The 20,550-nt window shown below is 39.8% G+C and overlaps 1 protein-coding gene across 1 annotated transcript; it reads right to left on the bottom strand.

Moving 5' to 3' along the window:
- Positions 1–13,729: 13,729 nt before the first annotated feature.
- Positions 13,730–15,690, bottom strand: FOXQ1 (forkhead box Q1). The gene has a single exon (XM_044065158.1). It carries the CDS (start codon positions 15,435–15,437, stop codon positions 14,355–14,357), a length of 1,083 nt encoding a protein of 360 aa, XP_043921093.1. The 5' UTR covers positions 15,438–15,690; the 3' UTR covers positions 13,730–14,354.
- Between the last annotated feature and the right edge of the window lie 4,860 nt (positions 15,691–20,550).

Raw genomic sequence — 20,550 nt, 5'->3', positions numbered from 1 at the left:
TTTCGACTTTTCCCAGTTAGGGGTCGCCACAGTGGAACTCCGGTCCGCTAATGATTGGCAGTAGATTTTTTACGGTGTCGAGGTGCCAGCTCAACGCCCAACCTTCAACAAAGGCACGTCCATTCATGCATGTCTTTTGAAGGTTACTTGACCTCGGGGAGGGCATGCAGACTCCACAAAGAAGGTGCTCCAGCCGAGAATCGAATGGGAGGACCTCTTGATGTGAGGCGAAAATGCTACCGCTGCACCACCGTGGCTTGGAATGTATAGCAAACTAACTGCATAAATTATGAAAACAAGTCCCTTGACAGATTTAGTCCGACAGTTTGGCTTTCTGAAGTGTATATCCTTTCAATCAAATTTGGTAAACTTTTTGAAAGGGTTAAAGAGGCTGTAGATGGTAGCCATCTGATGTGCACAGCATGTCTTGACCTGGCCAAAGCCTTCAGCACCATTCCCCATGCTGGCATAATGCAAAAGCTAAATTCTTTAAAAAGTGACACATACATGGTAAGATGGTTAACAAACTGGAGAAAAACTGAACACACACCGTGTGGGTTGGAAGTAAGACTGAACACACACTGTGTGAGATGGAGATAAGACTGAAACCGCACTGTGTGAGTTGGAGGTAAGACTGAAATCGCACTGTGTGAGTTGGAGGTAAGACTGAAATCGCACTGTGTGAGTTGGAGGTAAGACTGAACCCACAGGGTGAGTTGGAGGTAAGACTGTAAGACTGAACCCGCACTGTTTGAGTTGGAGGTAAGACTGAGCCCACACTGTGTGAGTTGGAGGTAAGACTGAACCCACACTGTGTTTGTTGGAGGTAAGACTGTAAGACTGAACCCACACTGTGTGAGTTGGAGGTAAGACTGAACCCACACTGTGTGAGTTGGAGGCAAGACTGTAATACTGAACCCGCACTGTGTGAGTTGGAGGTGGCTCATCAGGAAGTATGAAGGTGACCAGTAGTGTTCCTCAGGGCTTAGAACTTTTGATATTGACATATTAGGTCTCCAAAGAGGAAGCCATGACATCTAACACAGTTTTCCAATGACTACAAACTGGGGGTTGTTATTAAGCCCACTGTGTGACACCTAAACCCTCCAAAATAAAATTTCCCAAAATAAACCCTTGGTATGTTAAAAATGGGGGCAAACTAAATGGTAAATAGTATAGTATATCACCGTTTTTGGTAGACAATCCTTCCTCTCATTATACTGTATAGATAACAGGCCAAACAAAAATTAAGTCAGGGACCTAAGTACTTGGGGTGATAGCATCCCCTCTTTTGACTCTTGTGTGACAACAGATGTCAGAGGATCTTTTTATTTGGCCTAGCAAATTGCCAAGGGAATATTACCCTGGTCTAAAGAAGTGATCACTCCCTTATACTCCGCATTGATTAGGCTAGTTATCGAGTACAATCCCCACTTTGAGATGCATCTCACTAAACATATCAAACAATTAGAAAGACCCCAAATGTTCCTAACCAAAAAAAATCATGGGCCTAAAGTCCCTGAGTTACTAAAAAGGTTGGAAGCTCTACACTTTTATTCAGTGTCTTAGAGACTTTTGAGTGGAGATCTCGCTTACCATGTCATTACAGACTCAGTTGTGCTGAACTTCCTGTTTCTCTGCAAATTCAGTATCTCCTCCAATACCAGGAACAAGAACCTACATATTTACTAGCAGATACATAAAACATGGCAGAGAGACAAAGTTGGAACCCAGCATCTCATAAACCTCTGAAATAAAGTTCCACTGCATGTTAACAGTGTGAGTCATTATCTTCCTTTAAACATAAACTGGATGGATATTCACAAATTTAATCTGGTATTGAATGGTATGACCCTCCTGGCGATAGACGGTGTTGCATGAGGCCGCGTACTGACAAGGCATGAATGGTTATTGGATACGGTGGTCTTGGAATGTCTATGAATATATGAATCTATTTCATGATTATATGAATGAGACACTTATCAAAAGCTGTACTATACAACCAGAGAAGATACAAGGTGTATTAAAGATTGACTATTTAAAGGAGAACACAATATTTCTGATAACCCATTAGTCTTATTTGTGAATATCTAAGTGCAAAGAAAGAACTAGAGATACCATGTGCTGACCTAACATGACAGCCCAGATAGTGCAGAGAAATCAAGATCAAGGAACTTGTAACTCATAACATTTTGATACCATTCTGACACTACTTTGGCTAAAGGTAGGGACTAAATTATTTCAGATTAATTTCCTGCAATGTGCTATTAGTTGATGTATCCACAAGTTTTTCAGTCATAAGACATCATGGCGTCTGCTGTAATAAAAAACTTTGTATTTGAACGACATGGAATACCTAATGATGTCAGATTATGGTCCACAATTTATGTCAAGTACTTTCTAAGAGCCCAAGAGTTTTGGCATATCACTCCAAGTCCTAGATAGCTTCATTAAAATGGGCAAAATAAAGACAGAATGCAGACAATAAAATATAATGAAGAATGTGGTACATTAGATCAAATGGACATTCATTTTTGTACTGTTAGACCACACGAAGAGACGCTGCCATTCACAGACTTTACTAGACAAGCACGGAATGGAAATAGATTACCAGGCCTTTTTTCTATATCATATACATCTACCTGGGAATAAAGTCAACAAATTGCCTACTGTATGCCTTTAGGAGGTGAAAGAAACTTGAAAACCCAAGCAAACTACATACAGAAGGCACCCTAGTAGAGAATCAAATGGGAGAACCTCTTGCTGTGGGGTAACAACACTACAGCACCCTAGGCTGTCCCAAAAGGACATATTGCCTTTTTTATATAAAGGGGGTGTAGCACTCCTTTAAGAAGTAGAAAGTGGAGTTTGATATTATCCATAGAAAAAATGTCAGGGTGATCTGCATGCTTTATATGTTTCTACTTTGTTTTTTCTGATTCTCTGGGCACCTTCTGCTCCTCTAGCCTTCCAAAAGCATTCTACTTGGCCAGACTGAGTTCTTATAAAGAAAGAAATTATCCATGGTTATATTCTGAGCTCTTGTCCTTACAGCAGGTATGTAAAGAAACCTTCAGCTCAAGTGGGTTACAACATTAATAATAATAAAATAAATAAGGTAGGTCAAAGGTCATCTATTGTCAACATCTATATACATAACATTATATTATCATATCAGTTAACATCTATATACATAACATTATATTATCATATCAGTTTGACCATTGCAATTAAAAACAAAAGAAGTTTGGTTATATAGCATTAAATTAACCATGATGATTATTATCTAAATTACAAGTATAAGAAAACTGTGTTGTGCTGAATCAGTGCAATGAAAAAAATTCACATTTCATTGCTTTCTTTTACTGGATCTCAAGCACTCCACATTTTCAGAAGTTGATGCATTTTCTAATAAAGTAACTTTGTTCATAAAAGAAACAAAATGTCTTTAAGTCCATTTATCTTTCCAGTCCTTGTGTTATATGCCAACTTTCCAGAAGCAAAGTTTTGTAACTTAACCCCCCCCAAATGGAATGGTTCAGATGAGTATTAATGTAAATGCAGTGATCAGTTAAAGGTCAGGGTACTCAATGGTAGCTACAGACAATTCATGACAAAGGAAACATCTGACCGTTTTAATGAGGGTAAACTGGACCACCAGAAACAGACCAAAAGCACTGCTTGATTTTTCAGAACACATACTGCAAATAACAACAACTATGTGGCATATAAACAAAGTTCTTAAAGATATTGCTTTGAATGTTTTAAACAGCTGAAATAAGATAACTTACATCAGCTTCACAGTAAGAACTTCCATATTCCTGAAAAATAAGATCAAATGACACTGCTTATCTTTATGTCCAAAAAGCAAACTGTACTTTGCAACAACTAAAAGATCTATACTGAAGAACCATTCAGATGCAGGGCACACCAACTTACTTGAGTAAACGTGTATTTTGAGGCAAAATGTAGGTACTAAAGGCATACCTGCAGCACATCATTGCACACCAGTACTTTTAGACTATAAGTGACTGGTTCATATGCTTATTGGATTATTATTGTGTCTTAAGAAAAGGCATCATTTTATCTCTAGCTGAAGCTTCAGCGTCACCAATGTTTCACAAGCTCTTTTGAAAAGCATTCTTTGAGTATGATTAAAGTGTTTAAACAGTACCTGCAGAGTAGTAAACAATTGTTCTCTACACACTTAAGTAAGCAAATTAAGAAAATAAATAGCCCTGACCTCTACTTGTATCACTAGCAGCTTGTAGGCTTACTTTTGTTCAAAAACTATGGCATTCCTCTTCATCCAATATCTTTTGTTCTGTTCTACTGTCAAAAGAGCAGCTGACGTCAACAGGCTACCATGGTATTGGTTGCATGCTGTTCACCTATAAGCATTCCATGGCAACAAGTAATAATGTTTATTACTTTTAATCACATATTTGGCATTCCTTATTTGATACCCTTCTTTCTAAATGAAGATATAGTGTGTTGGGGGGAAGAAACATCTAAAGTGATAACATTTTTGTAAAGGAGTAAAACTGATAAGAGTCAAGGACCAGCTTGAAGAAATGATTTGTCATATAAAATCTCAGTGGTATTAGACAGCTGAATGATTTACAAGCAAATGGAATCAGCATCAACCTGGAGGCTCAGAATAACAAAATTTCAATCAAGGAGAAGACAAATGATGTGAACACACACACACATGCAAAGATCCCAATAAATAAAAAAAAAAACTCTTAGATATATGAAAATGTCCTAAGTGTAAGATGTATTGGTCTATTTTTTCAGGTTTATATTAGTACATCGAAGTATTACTACTTTGAATGTACTAATATCGCACCCCTTGCATTGAACGCCGAATATAGCGAAGCTACAGAATATTGAATACTTTCCTAGGCAAAGTATTCGATGGGCCATTTCTGCAGCTTCGCTATTTCCTCGACTATGGAGCGAAGGTTACAGACCGGGTTAAGGTAAGTGTGCAAATGAAGATGTGTGCAATAGGGACCTTAAGGAGCAGGTAAGGTGAGTGTGTGATAGGGACTTTAGGGTTAGGGAGCGGGTAATGTGAGTGTGCGGTAGTTACAGACCTTAGGGTTAGGTTTGGGTTAAGGTAAGTGGATAGCCAGTAGTGTGTGCATGGTTTTGTGAAGTATATGTGTGTGGATTATGTATGTTGATGTGCTTGTGTTGCGTGTAGGTTTGTTGGAACAGCAAATTTTTTCCCTGGGAAAACATTCGCTGTTCTGAGTGTTCGATGTTGTGGTGTTTCGAGTGAAATGGTTCGATATTAGAACATTCAATGTAGCAATACTTAATACTTTGATGTTCTAATATAAACCCTATTTTTTTCACATGGAGCATGACGTTTTCAGGGGAGATTGAAGCTGGTAGACTTAACGAATAGGGATAAATGGGCCAGGACATAGGGGAAATTCCCTTACGCTAGCTGCCAACAGGCAACTCATGGGAAAGGAGCAGGAAAGAGAAGGCAATGAATGAGAGGCAAAGTATTGACCCTGTTAGTCTACAGAAAATGTAGAATTCATGCAAGGGCTATGGCCCTCCCAAATGTCAACTCACAAGATACATGGTCAGATAGTATCAGGTCTGAAGTGAAGAATAGTCCTGAAGAGGAAACAAAAATACAAAATAATGATGTTGTGGGATGGAGGCCCACTGAAGATGAAAAATACCACATAGGGACATCAAAAGTGAGGGGAGTAAACAAGGAGGGGAGACCTTTGTCAATATAGTGCACATAAGGTACCAAAAAGGCTTATAAATCAAATGAATACATTTAGCAGACTGGTGACTTTAGACATTTCATTTGACTGGAATCACTGAAATTGCTGAGGATACAGGTGCCTGATATGAGAGCTAATATACAGATGAGCAAAGAACTGTTGTGGACGTTTTTGATTTCTTTTGCTGATTAAAGACTCAACTCATGTAGGCACACCTCAAGTACTAGAGTCCAAAATTTGTCAGAGAATCACTGCAATGCATTTGTTTTTGATGCTGGAAAATTAGAAGCTTGAAGTTCTATTACAAGTCCAGGTGCTTTGATTCATTGTTTGCTGAACCTGAGTGTACTGTCTTTTGAATGAGAGATTAAACAAATCTCCCCAAGCTGGTGGTAGCAGAGGTAGGATGCAAAAGATCACACAGCACTTATGGAAACACCCACGGGCATGCAATAATATCTGTATCATGCACACAAGGTCATGCCTTCAACACACGTGTATGTGTATATATATATATATATATATATATATATATATACACATATATATTACACACATACATATGGCTGCAGTTGATTTGGCCACACTATGCATTTATCATGTGCTGCCATTTGTGGCAAATTTTTATTGGTAGTTACAGTGGTTATGTTACAAACTGCATTACTTCCACTGAAATACAATTTCTGGAGTTATCCTCTTTCTCTGATTGTACAACCACAGAGCTAGTATATTTAATTTATGGGTGTGTGGGGGCAGAGCCCCCCCTCCCAACATAAAAGCAAAATTTCTGGCTCTTTTAGGTGATTTGCTATCACTTTGGAGATTGCTAATGAAGTATTTTGTGCTGATGAAAGTTCATGGACGATGTAAAAGAATAACACCATATGGCGGAGCTCCCCTGTTTTTCATTTGCGCTAAATATCACTTTTATAGTGAGTGGAAAAGAAACCTTTAGGATAGTAACAAAACTACTTACTCTGTAAAGTGAAACTGCACCACACACGGTTAAATCTGAGCTAACCCTGCTAGTGACTAACTCTCTCAGGAAGAGCAAGCCTTCACTGATGTACCTTTGAAAGATGGTGTCAATACCCTAACTCAAGTCTCCTATGAAAACCATTAAATGAGCTAAGGTAAAACCAAAAACTTTATAAAACTGGTTATATAATCTGTACCAGCAACCCATATACTTAAAGATGGGCACCTAGCCCTAGAATAAAAAGGAAAGGTAATCAGAACAAATCATTGCAGTAGGAGAAAAACAAGCTGCTACAAGTTATAATACTTCAAGATGGCAGTTTGTTCATGGTTGTGCTCACTGCACTGACTATCTTCTATCCCATTCCCCAACTCTAGCAGCCCACGACTATTCCAGAAATAAATTTCTCCTGAGGGAACCTCCAGCATGCAAAACATCCTCTGCAGTCTCAGACAGTGCTTGGAATCTATTATGATGTGCAACCTGGCTGTTTGAACCTTTGTAGTTAGTACCTTCTTCGATCGTGGGCCCCACAGATCTCATCTCCGCTCTTTGTGTTGGGGGAAACTGAGGGGTTTCTGCCCCCCCAAAGTTTGATTGTCCATCAATGGTGATGAGGACAAGTGTGCTCCTCCTTCCCAGCAAGAAATTGTTGAATATCCTGTGGAGAAATAAACATAATTAACCACCACCCACCTCCCCCCATCCAGCAGATAGTGGCCGGGAACATTTAAGTCAACTCTCAGCATCAACTTAAGTAGTTAGCCAAAACCTTATGATGATTGAAAGAGTGCACTGATATAGTCAGAGGTAATTCTTACAGCATGCCCCACCATAGTTTGCTTTTGGTTCATGTCCGGAGCTCTCCTCAGTAGGACTTCCTGGGCATTGTAATATAGGTACATAACAATGAAATGGCTTGAGAAATTGTATGTTGTGTAATAGGAGTCCATTCAATATCAGAGTCCTCCAAAGTTGTTTTTTTTTTTTATTTAATTTCTTATAAAACTAATCACAAATATCCTTTTTTGTGATGAGCCTATAGTCTTACGTTAGTTTTTGAAAGATAAATTACTAGGATGTGCTTAAAACCTTCCGGGAAAGTGCTAATTGTGAGTGATGCAATTTTTTTTTTTTTTGTTTGTTTTTTTAGGGGGCATTACATCCTCCATTTAGGACTTGTGAATGTGATTTGAATAATGTTCCGATTAACCATTAGATGTTATCTTACCCCTGCACAACTATATAGAACAAGAATGCCATCCTATTTGCTAGCCAGTCTATAACTGATGGCTATCCTGTCATTCATACATTTGATAGGGAGCTTTGCTCCCATCCTGTTCTAATTATAGCCACAATGATGGCTTTCTTCCCACTCTGCTTTACTGGACATGTGTTCTCTGCTTGGTCCTTCTATGTGAATGTGACCAGCAACTAACCAGTCTCCTTGCAGATGGCATAGAGGATCAAGCACTCTGAATGAGATATTTCCTGTTGTACATGGTTTGATCCTCTCAGCCTTCATTTGCCTACTATGTGACCATGACCAAGGCACTTAACCAGTGCATTGGATCAATTGGGATTCTGAGCTAGTCTCCTATATGCCTACTAATTAACTATGAACCTTGTTATATTAATAGGAAAGCCTGCTGAACCAAATAAACATGGTTTTTCAAACCAGTCAAGTACAAATAATGAAATGCAGAAAAACAAATCAGTCAAGATGCCCCTTTCACCAAGGTCAAGCTGGCTTAAGACAAAATTCTTTCCCAATCTGTACACAATTTATTGATTTGCTGAAAAGATAAAAGCACTACTTAAAAGTCCAGATTAAAACGTTTTCAGAAAGTAGTTACATCACAACAGAAAAAGGACCCATGTTGACATTTTTCTTCTGACATTGCATTATACAGAAAGTGTGTTAGCTGCTGGTCCAGGATTAATGCTAAATTGAGCAATACTCAAATAACACAGTGTGGATTAACTAGAGTATTCTGAATGAATAATTTAGGGAGATCCATTGAGCTACTGTAACCCACTGAAGTCTAACATTTCTTTTCAAACAGGCCAAACAGTACAGATTTGAAAAAATTTCAAAGCAGTCATGGCCACAGACCAAACTCACACTGCAAATACCCACCCTTAAGTGCATATCAAAATTTGGCTCCCTCACTCGAGCCATTAGAAGAACTCCCCTTCTACCCAGTCTTATACACCTCTCCCATTTTTACCAATCCAAAAATGCAACTTAGCTAAACTAGAATCCCCCAGGTTTGCTACCAACCCACTAGGACCCATCACTGCATTATACTTCTCATCTCAACTGGTTAAAACGCCAACCGATTAACCTACAACCAACTGACACCAACACTCCACCTTGTTACACCCCGATAACTGTCCATCCATTAGCAAACTCGTTCAAGCCTACTCAAACAGCAGAATTTTAAGGTACTCAAATTAGAAGGGTCAGTAGGTCAAACCACATATGGGGACTCAATACCAACACATAAAAATTCAAACTGCTGCTAAGGGAACACCTCAGACACATGACTCTGCTCCCCCTAACTATTGAGCTTACTCCCACAAGCTCTACACTACCACCCATGGTTACTTTTGCTACTTACTATTTTCTTCCCCCACTTTTGTCCTACTAATTGCCAGTAGGAAGATTTGTTGGCCCGTCTACTCCACTTCTTACTCTGCTCTTTATTTGCATCTCATTTACTATGCATCACTACACCAAGCTAAACTCATGCTTGTTGATGGTCATAAATTGCTCCAAGTGCAATTCAAGATACCTATAAATGTAAATTCTAAGTTGTTACAAGTGTCTCTCTAATGTACTGTATCCAAATCCAGTATTGATTGTAGCTGCATTTTTGATAAATTTCTGTAACTATCATTTTGTCCTGTGAGCATTTATAGGTGGAACATTTCTCCCTGGGTGTCCCCTGAAAACGGGACAGCAATGGTCCAGTCGGACTATATATACACACATACATATACATATATATACACACACACATGTGAACAGTCTCCAGTTTAATTAGGAAGACCATGGCACTTCCAAGGAAAGGATAGCCCATAAAGGCATATCCATAGTGCTGCAAGGGGATACATTTACACAGCTGGCAGATTAGAATGCCTACTGCTAGGTGCCAGTTCACAATACTTCTCATTTGCTAGAATTAGTGATACAGAATGTCACATCTACCAGACTACACACAGATTTGTACTACTGTCCTTTTGGGTTGTTTTAAGCCTAGACAGTTACTCCCTTGTGAGAATCAAACACTGCACCTTAGGTCTGTAAGGTAAACACCTTTACTTACCACCCAAAATTGAGCATGCAATCCCATAGTGGAAAGAGGTCTGTTGAGCTACAGAAATGTAACCCACTGAAGTTAAGACTAACCTCTCTTTTCAGACAGGTTAAACAGCACTGAGATTCATAGAATTTGCAAGGCATTCATGCCCACAGACCATACTCACATTGCCAATACCCACCCCCTTATAAAGCACATCCTGCATGCAAGAGGGCAAAACAATTCCTGCTCAAGATGAATGTATAGGTGTCCATCCAATTGCCAAGGTTTGGCTAAAGAAGTGGGAGATGACCTACCCTTCCAGCATGTGTTAGTTGGGAGGATCAAGTCTTTAGCTTATGAAACTAATTTGCTTTCTGGGGGTATTGGAGATCAGTATGGGTCAGTCCTTAGGAATGCTAATCATAAGACACTGTGCAGAGTCAAGTACAGGGAAAGAATGTAAAGCTCGTCTTGGTAACTGAACTAATCCAGTGAACTTAGTGGGTAGATGACACATTTGGTTAGATGCATACTGAAATTGGCTTGATTAGTGCAGAGTTTACAACTTAACTAAAGTGACATTTTTGTACAGGGTTGACTTCCTGTCAGCTGTCGTGACATGGCGGTTAAAGGCTAGGAGGTTCTATATGAAGGTACCATGATCACAGACAACTGGCATAGGAGTAGAGTGCAGTTTGCAAGCTGCTGTTGAGATTTTTACCAGATGCAACAAATGTCATTGATTACCGTTTAGCCCTTGATGTGTAGTGACAGTATCAAACACTTAACAAAAATCACAGCACCCAACTTGCAGACAATGGCAAATTTAGAACATAAGGGGTCCCAGCACCAAGCCCTAGGAAGTCATTTCTTATCTTTCAGCACCTGTTAACTTTAACCACATGGCTTTTCTCGGCCAATTTACTATAACTGTTTACATCCAAGAAATTAAGCTGGATTAGAATTGGAGCAGTATCAAGCCATGGCCATATTGAGGCATTCTGTAGGACTTTCCTATAGCTTGTGACTTAACTCTCTCAAAGTTTGAGAAATTAAGTAAACATCTCCCCGTGACAGATTCATACTGTTACTGGACTCAGTAAGATTCTACTGCTCTGCAAATTAGGCTTGTTAGATTGATGGGGCCATACTTTCTAGGATAAAAAGGTAGCACCCAGGGCATGTAGCCATTTCTCAGGGGTTTCATAGGGGCAAATCTTATGGATATGCTCAAATCAAAACAGGTTCAAGAGAGAAGACATGTTCAGTGTTGTATTAAGCAACCTGGTATATTGCTCATATAGTTGGTAGCTTTAGCTAGCCCAGTTGGGGCATGTCCTGTAATTAGTGGACAGTGTGAAAATAGAACTGACTCCAGATTTACCTACAACTATGTTGCCATGTGGAAATGACAGAATGAAAGGTGCAGGCACCAGCCAGTTGAATAAATTTAGCTGTATCAAACCGTTAACTATGAAGCTGGACATCATTCTGCCCAAGAACCTTCTTGGTTGAGTACCCACCACCAGATCAGTCATATTTGTCCTGTTTCAGAGAGACTGCAGATTCATGAGATTACAGATCTTGCCCGGAAAGGTAACTTTCTTTCAGCATACAGAATAAGTGTGCTCAATGGAGTCAATCCTACTTGGACACTTAAGTGGGGATCAGTTGTCAACTGAAGAGTTGCAAGTGATGCCAAAAAAAAAATCTCTGCACTTCTGCACAGTTCTAGTACACAAACAGAATGTCCCATTATCCTTAGGACTTCAAATGAAGTGTTGATTCTGTACTACCAGCTGCACCAACACCTGCTCCCAACTGCTTCAAATGTCTCAGTGAACCGTAAATCAGTTCCTACACAGTCTCAGAATACCAGGTATAGAGGCTGGCAACAGAAAAGGTGCACTGACCTTACAAGCTGGGTCAAATTACCAAGGGCAAGAATACATCAAACCAGTCAATAGACAAAGACAATACATTACGTAGACCATCTGTGCTGTGGAGTATTGCAAAGTCTAACTCGTACTACACAACCATATGCACAGTTGGTAGTAAAACAATTTTCCACAGTATGATCAGATAGTACTACCCAATTAGAATACATTTGTGATCAGATACTTAGTTCAGGCCTTTTTTCCATGATGTACTCTATGCTACAAGAGTCACTGGTGCACAGCAAAATGCCTCAGATAGGGGTAGATATACAGATCTGCAACACAGTAGCCTTATGCAGGGTCCAATTCATAAGACTTGGATACAAATTCATAAGACTTGGATACAGCTTTACATCTGCAGTCACCAATACTCAACAGGTAATGTCACTATTCAAAATACCCAATCTACAATGGGGGGGGGGGGGTCAAGCACTGCATTAAAAGTTGCACCAAGGTAATTGTCACTATTTTACAGTTCACTTCGTAGCCATTTAGTGTACATTAGATGTTGTATGGCATTTCTCCATTAGAATGGAAGAAATAAGGTTATGCCCCTTTCTCCGATGCTTACATTTTAGATTACACCCTCAAAGATCACATTGGGAGGGGGATCAGTAGCGGCCTTATTGGTAACTGGTTGTATAGCTGGCATGCAAAGGGGTACACAAATGCCCACTGATGCAATTCATTAGGCTTTATGGGAACTGCCTTCACATCTCCCCTTTCTTTCAGAGCAAGGGCATCTCGAATTGGAAATTTTCCTTGGGTAGTATAGAAGGGAATAGAAAAGAAAAATCAAAAAGTTGACTTGGTGCCATCACTGCTCGCTACGAGTATAGTGGGTCAGATGCAAACCTTCATAGCATGCAAGGTTAACCAGTTTCAAAATACACTGGTGGCTCTGCAAATGTATGCATGCCTCACATTAAAGGCACAATGCTAGGTCACTATGACCAGTAGCCACACAAGTAACTACTGACATCCATGTACCTCCTGAAACAATTTACAGACACAATTCAAGAAATAGCTGACAAAAATGTTCGTTGAAACCTAAATTAAAGGGATAACTATACATGCTCGAGGACAATACTATAATGCCAAGGATAGTATTAGCAAAGTTATTGTATCTTTAAAGGGATACAATTAGTTTAGATTTCAGCACACTAGCAGTGCATAGCAGTTAACTGTATTGCAAGCAATAACCACCCCATAGTATACAACTTGCAGACATCCAAATTGAACGTAACTTCTATTGAACCTTTTCTGAACTTGATTGTTGGTTGAAAATCATTTTAGTGGGAAACCTGACAGTCCACCTACTGGGAAACTAGAAACAAAAACGTGAAATGCCATCAGGTGGCAATGGCAATAAAATGGAAACAACTGAAAACACACACCATTATAGCAACAAATCAAAAAGTGATACAAGGCGACTAAAAACGCCACTAGGATCGGTTAAGCAGAACTGCAAATGGTTAGCACAAGAAGCGAATGTTTGGTTAGCACAAGAAGCGAATGTTTGGTTTAAAGAGTTGATGTGCGCGGGTGCAAAGCTTGGTTACTGGCAGCCTGATTTTTTTTGCTACAAGTGAATACGGCAAGTTCCAACTACTCCGCCCCATAGGTAAGCACTTTTATTGCTAGCAATATGATCTCTTTATAAAGCCTGTAGTTTTTCTACTTGCACGCAAAGGAGGGAACAGACTTTACATGGTGACTGAAGCTCAGTTCAAGCCAGTAACACACAAATAAGTTTTCAAAACGAATTTTATTCGAAAAATAGGACCCAGTGCCTGAGTTTATACAGTGTAAATAAAAAATCATTTTACGGTGGCAGTGGTCAAGTTTTCAAAATACATTTGCTAAAACCCGTTTAATCAAATAGCTCGATTCGAGCGTTGTCAACCTACTGTATACTGCAAGGTTAAGAAACCACAAGCCCATCCATTCACACAAATGTTCCGTCAAGTAAAACATTGTATAAATAAACTAAAAAAACTACTACTGTTTGGCACATCAATGCCGTCGTTTACAGCAGGAAATGACCTAATACACGCATCATGAAAATGCAAAATGACTCATAACTTACAATTTATATACAGTAGTGACTCCCTGAAAAACTTTGTTCCAATATATAAAAAAATATATAAACAGAGACCAGTGCAACTGGTTCTTAGTCAAGCTCACAACAGTACACAGCATTTCAGGACACATTGGAAGTCCAGTAACAAAGTCCATGCTTTTTAAAAGGCACAGTAGTATCGATGGGGTTAGTTAAAGAAACCCAAAGTGCAACATACAAGGTCTTTGGCGGACAGGGCTATAGGAAGGCTTATCCTTCCCTAGTCGGAGGCTTATCCTTCCCTAATCGGTTTTAAGCAATGAGGGTTTCAATTCTGTAAGGATGATAGCTGGGATGCAAAGCAGCTGGGTAGTGGAAGGTGCCAGATAACCCAGTACCGAGGACTTCTTTACTAGATAGCTGGTCATGCCGAGTTGCCAGAGGCTGACCGCAGGTGGGTCCCTGTACTACAAATGCAGGTACAGTCTCTGTGGACAGGTTAGCATATCTGTACGTAGGGATCAGTCCACTCCCATCTTCATGGCTTGCTGGTACCCCTGTGGCAACAAGGGGTCCCATCACAGGGGTTGGCAGCTGATGTAGACGGTAAGGTATGTGATAAAGCAACGGTTCTGTCCCGTTCAGAGGCCAAGGGGGCTGTAACCTCTCCGTCTGTTTGCGGAAGGGTCGGCTCAAGATACTTTCGATAGCAAATGGACTGGTAAATTTGGTGGTCGTGCACTCCTCCTTGATGCTCATGGCGTTAAGGTCCCCAGTCTTCACAGGAGGGTTTGCTGTGGTTGCAGAAACACCTTCAGTTTCTTTGACTTGTTTCCTGGAGCCAGCAGTAGGACCACTATTCGTGAGACGTTTCCTGCGACGACGAAAGACCCCATCAGCAAAAGTATACTCACTGTTCGGGTTCAGCATCCAGTAATTGTCCTTGCCCCATGGCCGTGACGGATCCCTCAGTACCTTCACAAAACAGTCATTGAGGGACAGATTGTGCCGGACAGAATTGCGCCAACCCGTGTAACTGCCACGAAAGAATGGGAATTTCTTCATTAAGTAATCATTGATCTCTGCAAGGGTAAGGCGGCCACCCGCCGAGTCCCGGATGGCCATAGCAATAAGGGCAATGTAGGAATAAGGGGGCTTAGGGCGCCGAGTGTAAGTCTTGCTCTTCCCAATTTCACCAGTCCCTTCCACGCCCTCCTCCTCCTCCTCTTCACCAGCAACAGGTGCGGGGCTGTTAACCACACAGTCCCCGTCTGAACCAAGCTCCTCTTCGCCAGCAAAGAGGGGCGACGGTGAGCTACCTTCTCCATCGCTACATACTTCTACAGGCTTTTGCTCAAAGCAACTACCGGCACCCTGGAAAATCTGTAGTTTCATCTCTGGTTTGCTTAAAGCTCAGAACACAAAAGTCCCTTCGGTAGCACTTTAAATGTCTGCAGAAAGTCACGGGTTGGCTTGTAGAATACAATTTGCAAGTAATCTCTGCTTGCGGCAAAAAGCTGTCATCTACAGGCGAGCAATAAACTTGTTTCCTCTTCTTAAAACTCCTTAGCTGCTGCTTGGTGTGGAAGCGGAGATCGCCTCCAGTTCAGACGTTAGCTAGCGGTTAAAATTAACACCCTTGTCAAGGGACTAACCCCTTCTGTCTCTAGAAAGCCGGGCTCCACCAGCTTTATGTGATCTTTGTTGGAACAACCCATTTGCACCAGCCCAGGAGGTGGGACAAAGTTTCTTGTAGACTGTTCTTAACACGCCGTCTGTACTTAAAACATGTTTACTTAGACATCTGCCTTAAAGTACGTGAGTACTATTGGACATCAGCTAAACAATAAACCTTCCTCCCCCACTTCGAAGTTGCTGATATGTTTTTTTGTTACTTTACTCCCCCGTCTCACCTGTTATCAGTAGGAACGGCCCCATGTGGATCCAGCCCTTTGCTTGGACTAACAATTATTGTACAAACAGGTGGAGGCTTTTTTCTTCCCGCCCAGGTAGAAAATAAGGTATTTTGCGTTGACTGTCTAGAATGGAATGATAGCTATTACTTCATGGTTTTGTATAGCAACATCTTAATTAGAAGTTAGTAGTACTCTTTTTCCAAATTTACGCACAGTTTGCACCACCTAGTTCTGCAGATTCACCGTTCATTCCCCAGCAGTTCTGCATAGTACATTACATTTGCTGTGCCACCCTAGTAAGGTGATCAAGTGATAAAGCAAACTTAACCCTGTAGCTCTGGTTAAGAAAAAGCTATCACTGAAGCTGCCTGTTTAGCAAAACAATAGTTAAAAGGTTGCTGGTCTACTCTTGTCTTAGCCGATATTGATTAGCATTATTTTAATAACATAATCTTATTTTTTGCAATATATTGTGCATATGTCTGTGTGTTCTAATGGTATTCCGGAATTCCAGGTTTTAAGATCCAAGACAGAGTCACTTACGATTACTATATTCTGAAAAAACAACGCGTGGTCTAATCATGAATGCATTGATAAGTATACACAAGCACAATGATATTTGCATCAATTTTCTCTATGCGATGTTTACCAAGCACCTGAATTTAGGATTGCCAACTTTGTTAGATGCATCATGCATGGTGAGACTTTTTTAATGCAAGCGTGAGATTTTTCAGGACAAACTATACCTGCTAGCAATATAGAGGACTTGACATCCCTGTTTTGTCAAAATAAACGCTTACCGTTGTAGAAATTGAATTGATTATGTTGTATTGTATAATACTAAGGTCTTTCAGATTATAACAGTTTTTATGCCACTATATGAGGAAACTTGGGAAATATTTTAGCCCTAGAATCTCAGGACATTTGCACCCCCCCCCCCCCAACTACCCATATAGAGATTACATTGCGTAAAGATGGACAGGTGATAACAATACCTGAATTACCACCTGTGGTTTTAAAATATTCATATATGATTATACAATCTCCACTTACTACCGTTTCAAAACTAAAATAGTTGCGAATCGTTCCCTGGTTTAAAATGCAGTGATGTGCAATTATATTGTAAGGGATTTAGTCGTTTTACGGTTCTATCCCTCCTAGCAGGTGCAGTGAGAAATCCGGGACATGCATTCTAATCTGTAAGTGAAAGAAATCTAAACAAAGCCCCCAAACCAGTGACATAGTTTAAACATTGGTTGTATAAACATAGAAAGCTGATAGAACAACATGTTTTGTATTTGCACACATTTTCTGAAGAATATGAAATTTAAAACTCAAATTTATATCATTATTTAGTGACTTCATCTCTCAGTAATTTGTTGAAAACCAAAAAATCTGGACACTGCAAAAAATCTGGCCACGCGTTTGCGATGGCACAGATACAATTTGGAGCTAGGTTTCTTTAAGTTTTTTTTTTTTATTTTATTTGCTATTTGTTGACCACATAGGTAGACTGATCTAGTGACCCTTTTCAGCCACAACCCATGCTCTCTGAGCAATTTTGTGACACTGAAATACAAATGAACAATGCAAATGATTTAGATAATATACATAGATTACAGGAATGACTTGCTAAAGTTACAGAAATGCGCGTTATGTATAGACACAGATTGAAATGTGACTATACAAATAACATCCCCCTACTTTCGAGCCAGACAATAAAAGGGGAAGATGTTCCTGAATTTGTGTTTTGCCAAAGTGTCCTGACAGAAAAGCGTAACTATAGCTACAGTTTTATGACCCACCCGTGTGTTACCCAGATCCCATACAGAACGCCCCCATATAAGGGATTTGCTGTAGACATTCACAAATTTCACAGCCTCATTTGGTTCTAAATATCTGCATGATCCTACTCTCACAGATTAACAGGTATACAAGACAATGACTGCTATCTTGGCATCAATGAACGTGCCTTGGGCCGGTGTCCCAGTAGGTGGGAAAAGATGTATAGCCAAGTACACATCAAGTACAGGTAATCCTCCAAGGAAAGTAATTCTATCCTAAATAAGGCGTAATTATTGTGATTGTTTTTAGTGCAATGTACAACTAAATATTCCTGGTGTAAGAATTTTATTATGCGTGCATTGCATCTTTCCTTGCTTTTGCCATATACTGTTGATACATATACTAGTGTAAAATCAAACTTTTGGTGGTGTGGGGGAGGGGTCTGAAATTTCTGGCCGCACCCACGAGTGGGGATGTTTATAAACGATAATATATGCACACCCACAGGGGAAGAATTTATTGTGTGTGTTTTCAACTTGCACAAAATGAGACATGCATTATGGTATTTTCCTAGACACCGGACACGACGCCATAGATTTAAAAAAGTATTTGGTATAGCAGTAACTTTTTCTGTTGTATCCTGATGCATTTTTGTGCCATATAGAATATAGTTGTTTTCAGTAACATTTAGGGGAAGGTTTCAAACCATATAAATGTTTTTAATCCCAAGACATCTCTGTGAAAATCAGGTCAGGTTACACACAATATATTCAATCTCACAGCACTTGAAATTGCCGTATGATTGTCACTTCCCCTCACGTACGCCTTCGACTGTAAGATGTTTTGGTTCATGCATCGATTGGAAAAAAGATCAACACGGCATGTGTGCAGAGTTTTAATTATTTTTGTTTAAGGCAATATTGGCTTTAAGGCAATATTCTGTGTATCCGCCCATCCCCGAAGTACTGTGTAACAGATGTGTCCAGACAGGAAACGAATGTTGCTTACTACCTGTAGAGGAACCGCTCACCTTGGGAGGCAGCAGTGGAACATGAAATCGTGTCACCCAGTCTTAATCAGCAGTTGTGTTTTACTATACCTACCTCTGATCTTGCATAAGGTAATTTAAGGAATATCTGTATCTGAATAACAGTAAGAAGGCATCTTAAAACACCAGAGTTCAGAAAAGCTATCCATGAGGTTAGGAAACAATGGAAGCTTTGCTTCTGAACAATTATTTGCCTAGGTTTTAGTGTCAGGCAGTCAAAGGCTAGCAGAACAGTACTATGTCTTTCATAAGCAGGATCACTGATGGAATTTGGTACGGTCGAACTAGGGTTGCCACCTTTTCAAATGCCCAAAGTGGGACATTTTTTGGTATAAACGTCAGATTTTGTAGGGCAAAACATACCCACGGTCAGTACAAATGACATAACTTCACTTTTTAGCACAAATAAAGACTTATTATTGTAGCAGTTTAGTTGCTTATTCTGTTTCTTATCACATTTAGTTGTTTCAGATACAGAATGACTGTTTTAAGCAACTATTACATAAAATATAGGAACTATGTTTGTTTTAAAATCTCAGGACATTTGCCATTTTTTTCAATTTATTTGCGGGACATAACTGCCCAAAGAGGGAATGTCCTTCGCAAAGTGGGACAGGTGGTAATCCTACGGTTGAACTACCCCCCCCCCAAAAAAAAAAAAAACAAAAAAAAAACAAAACAAAAACTGTCTTACTTATCAAACGGTAGCGACAGACAAAGTGTACAGTTCCTGTTTCCTGTACTTATTTCATTCTAATAGATAAAAACGTCTCTTGTCCTTTCATCTTTGTAGTATCGATGTTTACATTTTTGTCCATTCATTCTAGCGGTGTTAGATATTTTTTATTAAACGGAATGCACCCCATCCTCCACCCATTTTCAATAAATCCACCATTTTCATTTATCGAGTTGCAGGAAGTATGCTTCGCATTTTATACCTTAATTATTTAAGAAAGTGCAATGACGTTATTATCCTTTTTATTGAGGTTAGTGTTTGTAATTGTGGGCATGGGAAGGGTACACGTGCGAAAAGTATTTTTTTGCGAACCGTGGTAGAGCAGTCATCTCACTGGACCGTTTTCAGGCTCAGCCGGCGGATACACACATAAATCAAACATTACTATCAAATAGAAATAAAACATGCGTTAGGCACGGACTTATATTTGCATAAATCAAACCTTAATAATATATAACAAACACAAGAAAATGCTTCGAGTCATGCTCTTGCATTTGCATGTACAGTAAGATTGTAGTCTGGAAATAAGTTAACATCAGCCAAGACATCCAAAATATGTGAATTAGTTAAGAGAGCTGAAATCAAGTTGTTGTTGTGTCTTTCGGCTTATCCCAGTCAGGGGTCGCCACAGCGGGACTCCGGTCAGCTAATGTTTGGTAGTGGATTTTTACGTGCCGAGTTACCAGCTCTGACGTACTTCAACGAAGGCACGCCCATTCACGCACGCCTCCACACAGAAGACGCTCTAGCTGAGAATCGAGCGGGACAACGTTTTGCTGTGAGGCGACAACGCTACCGCAGCACCACTATCGCGGATATAGCTAAAAATCAAGTACAAAGTTGAAAATAAAATACAGCTGTTGATGAATTCTCCTTTCAGAGGCATGATATGTTCAGCAATTTTGTTGAAAGAATGAAGATGAAAGAGAATGGTAAGACTGGAGGTTATAAATGGTGGTGGGTGGAGGAGAAGAGTGAAGATATAAAGGTGTATGGATGGATTTTTGTGAGTGATATGTATCT

The sequence above is a fragment of the Protopterus annectens genome, chromosome 3.part0 (genome assembly GCF_019279795.1).
Source record: "Protopterus annectens isolate FY-2018-M chromosome 3.part0, PAN1.0, whole genome shotgun sequence".
NCBI lineage: Eukaryota > Metazoa > Chordata > Ceratodontiformes > Protopteridae > Protopterus > Protopterus annectens.
The sequence above is the reverse complement of the archived record's forward strand: the minus strand, read 5'-3'. Positions and strand labels throughout refer to the sequence as shown.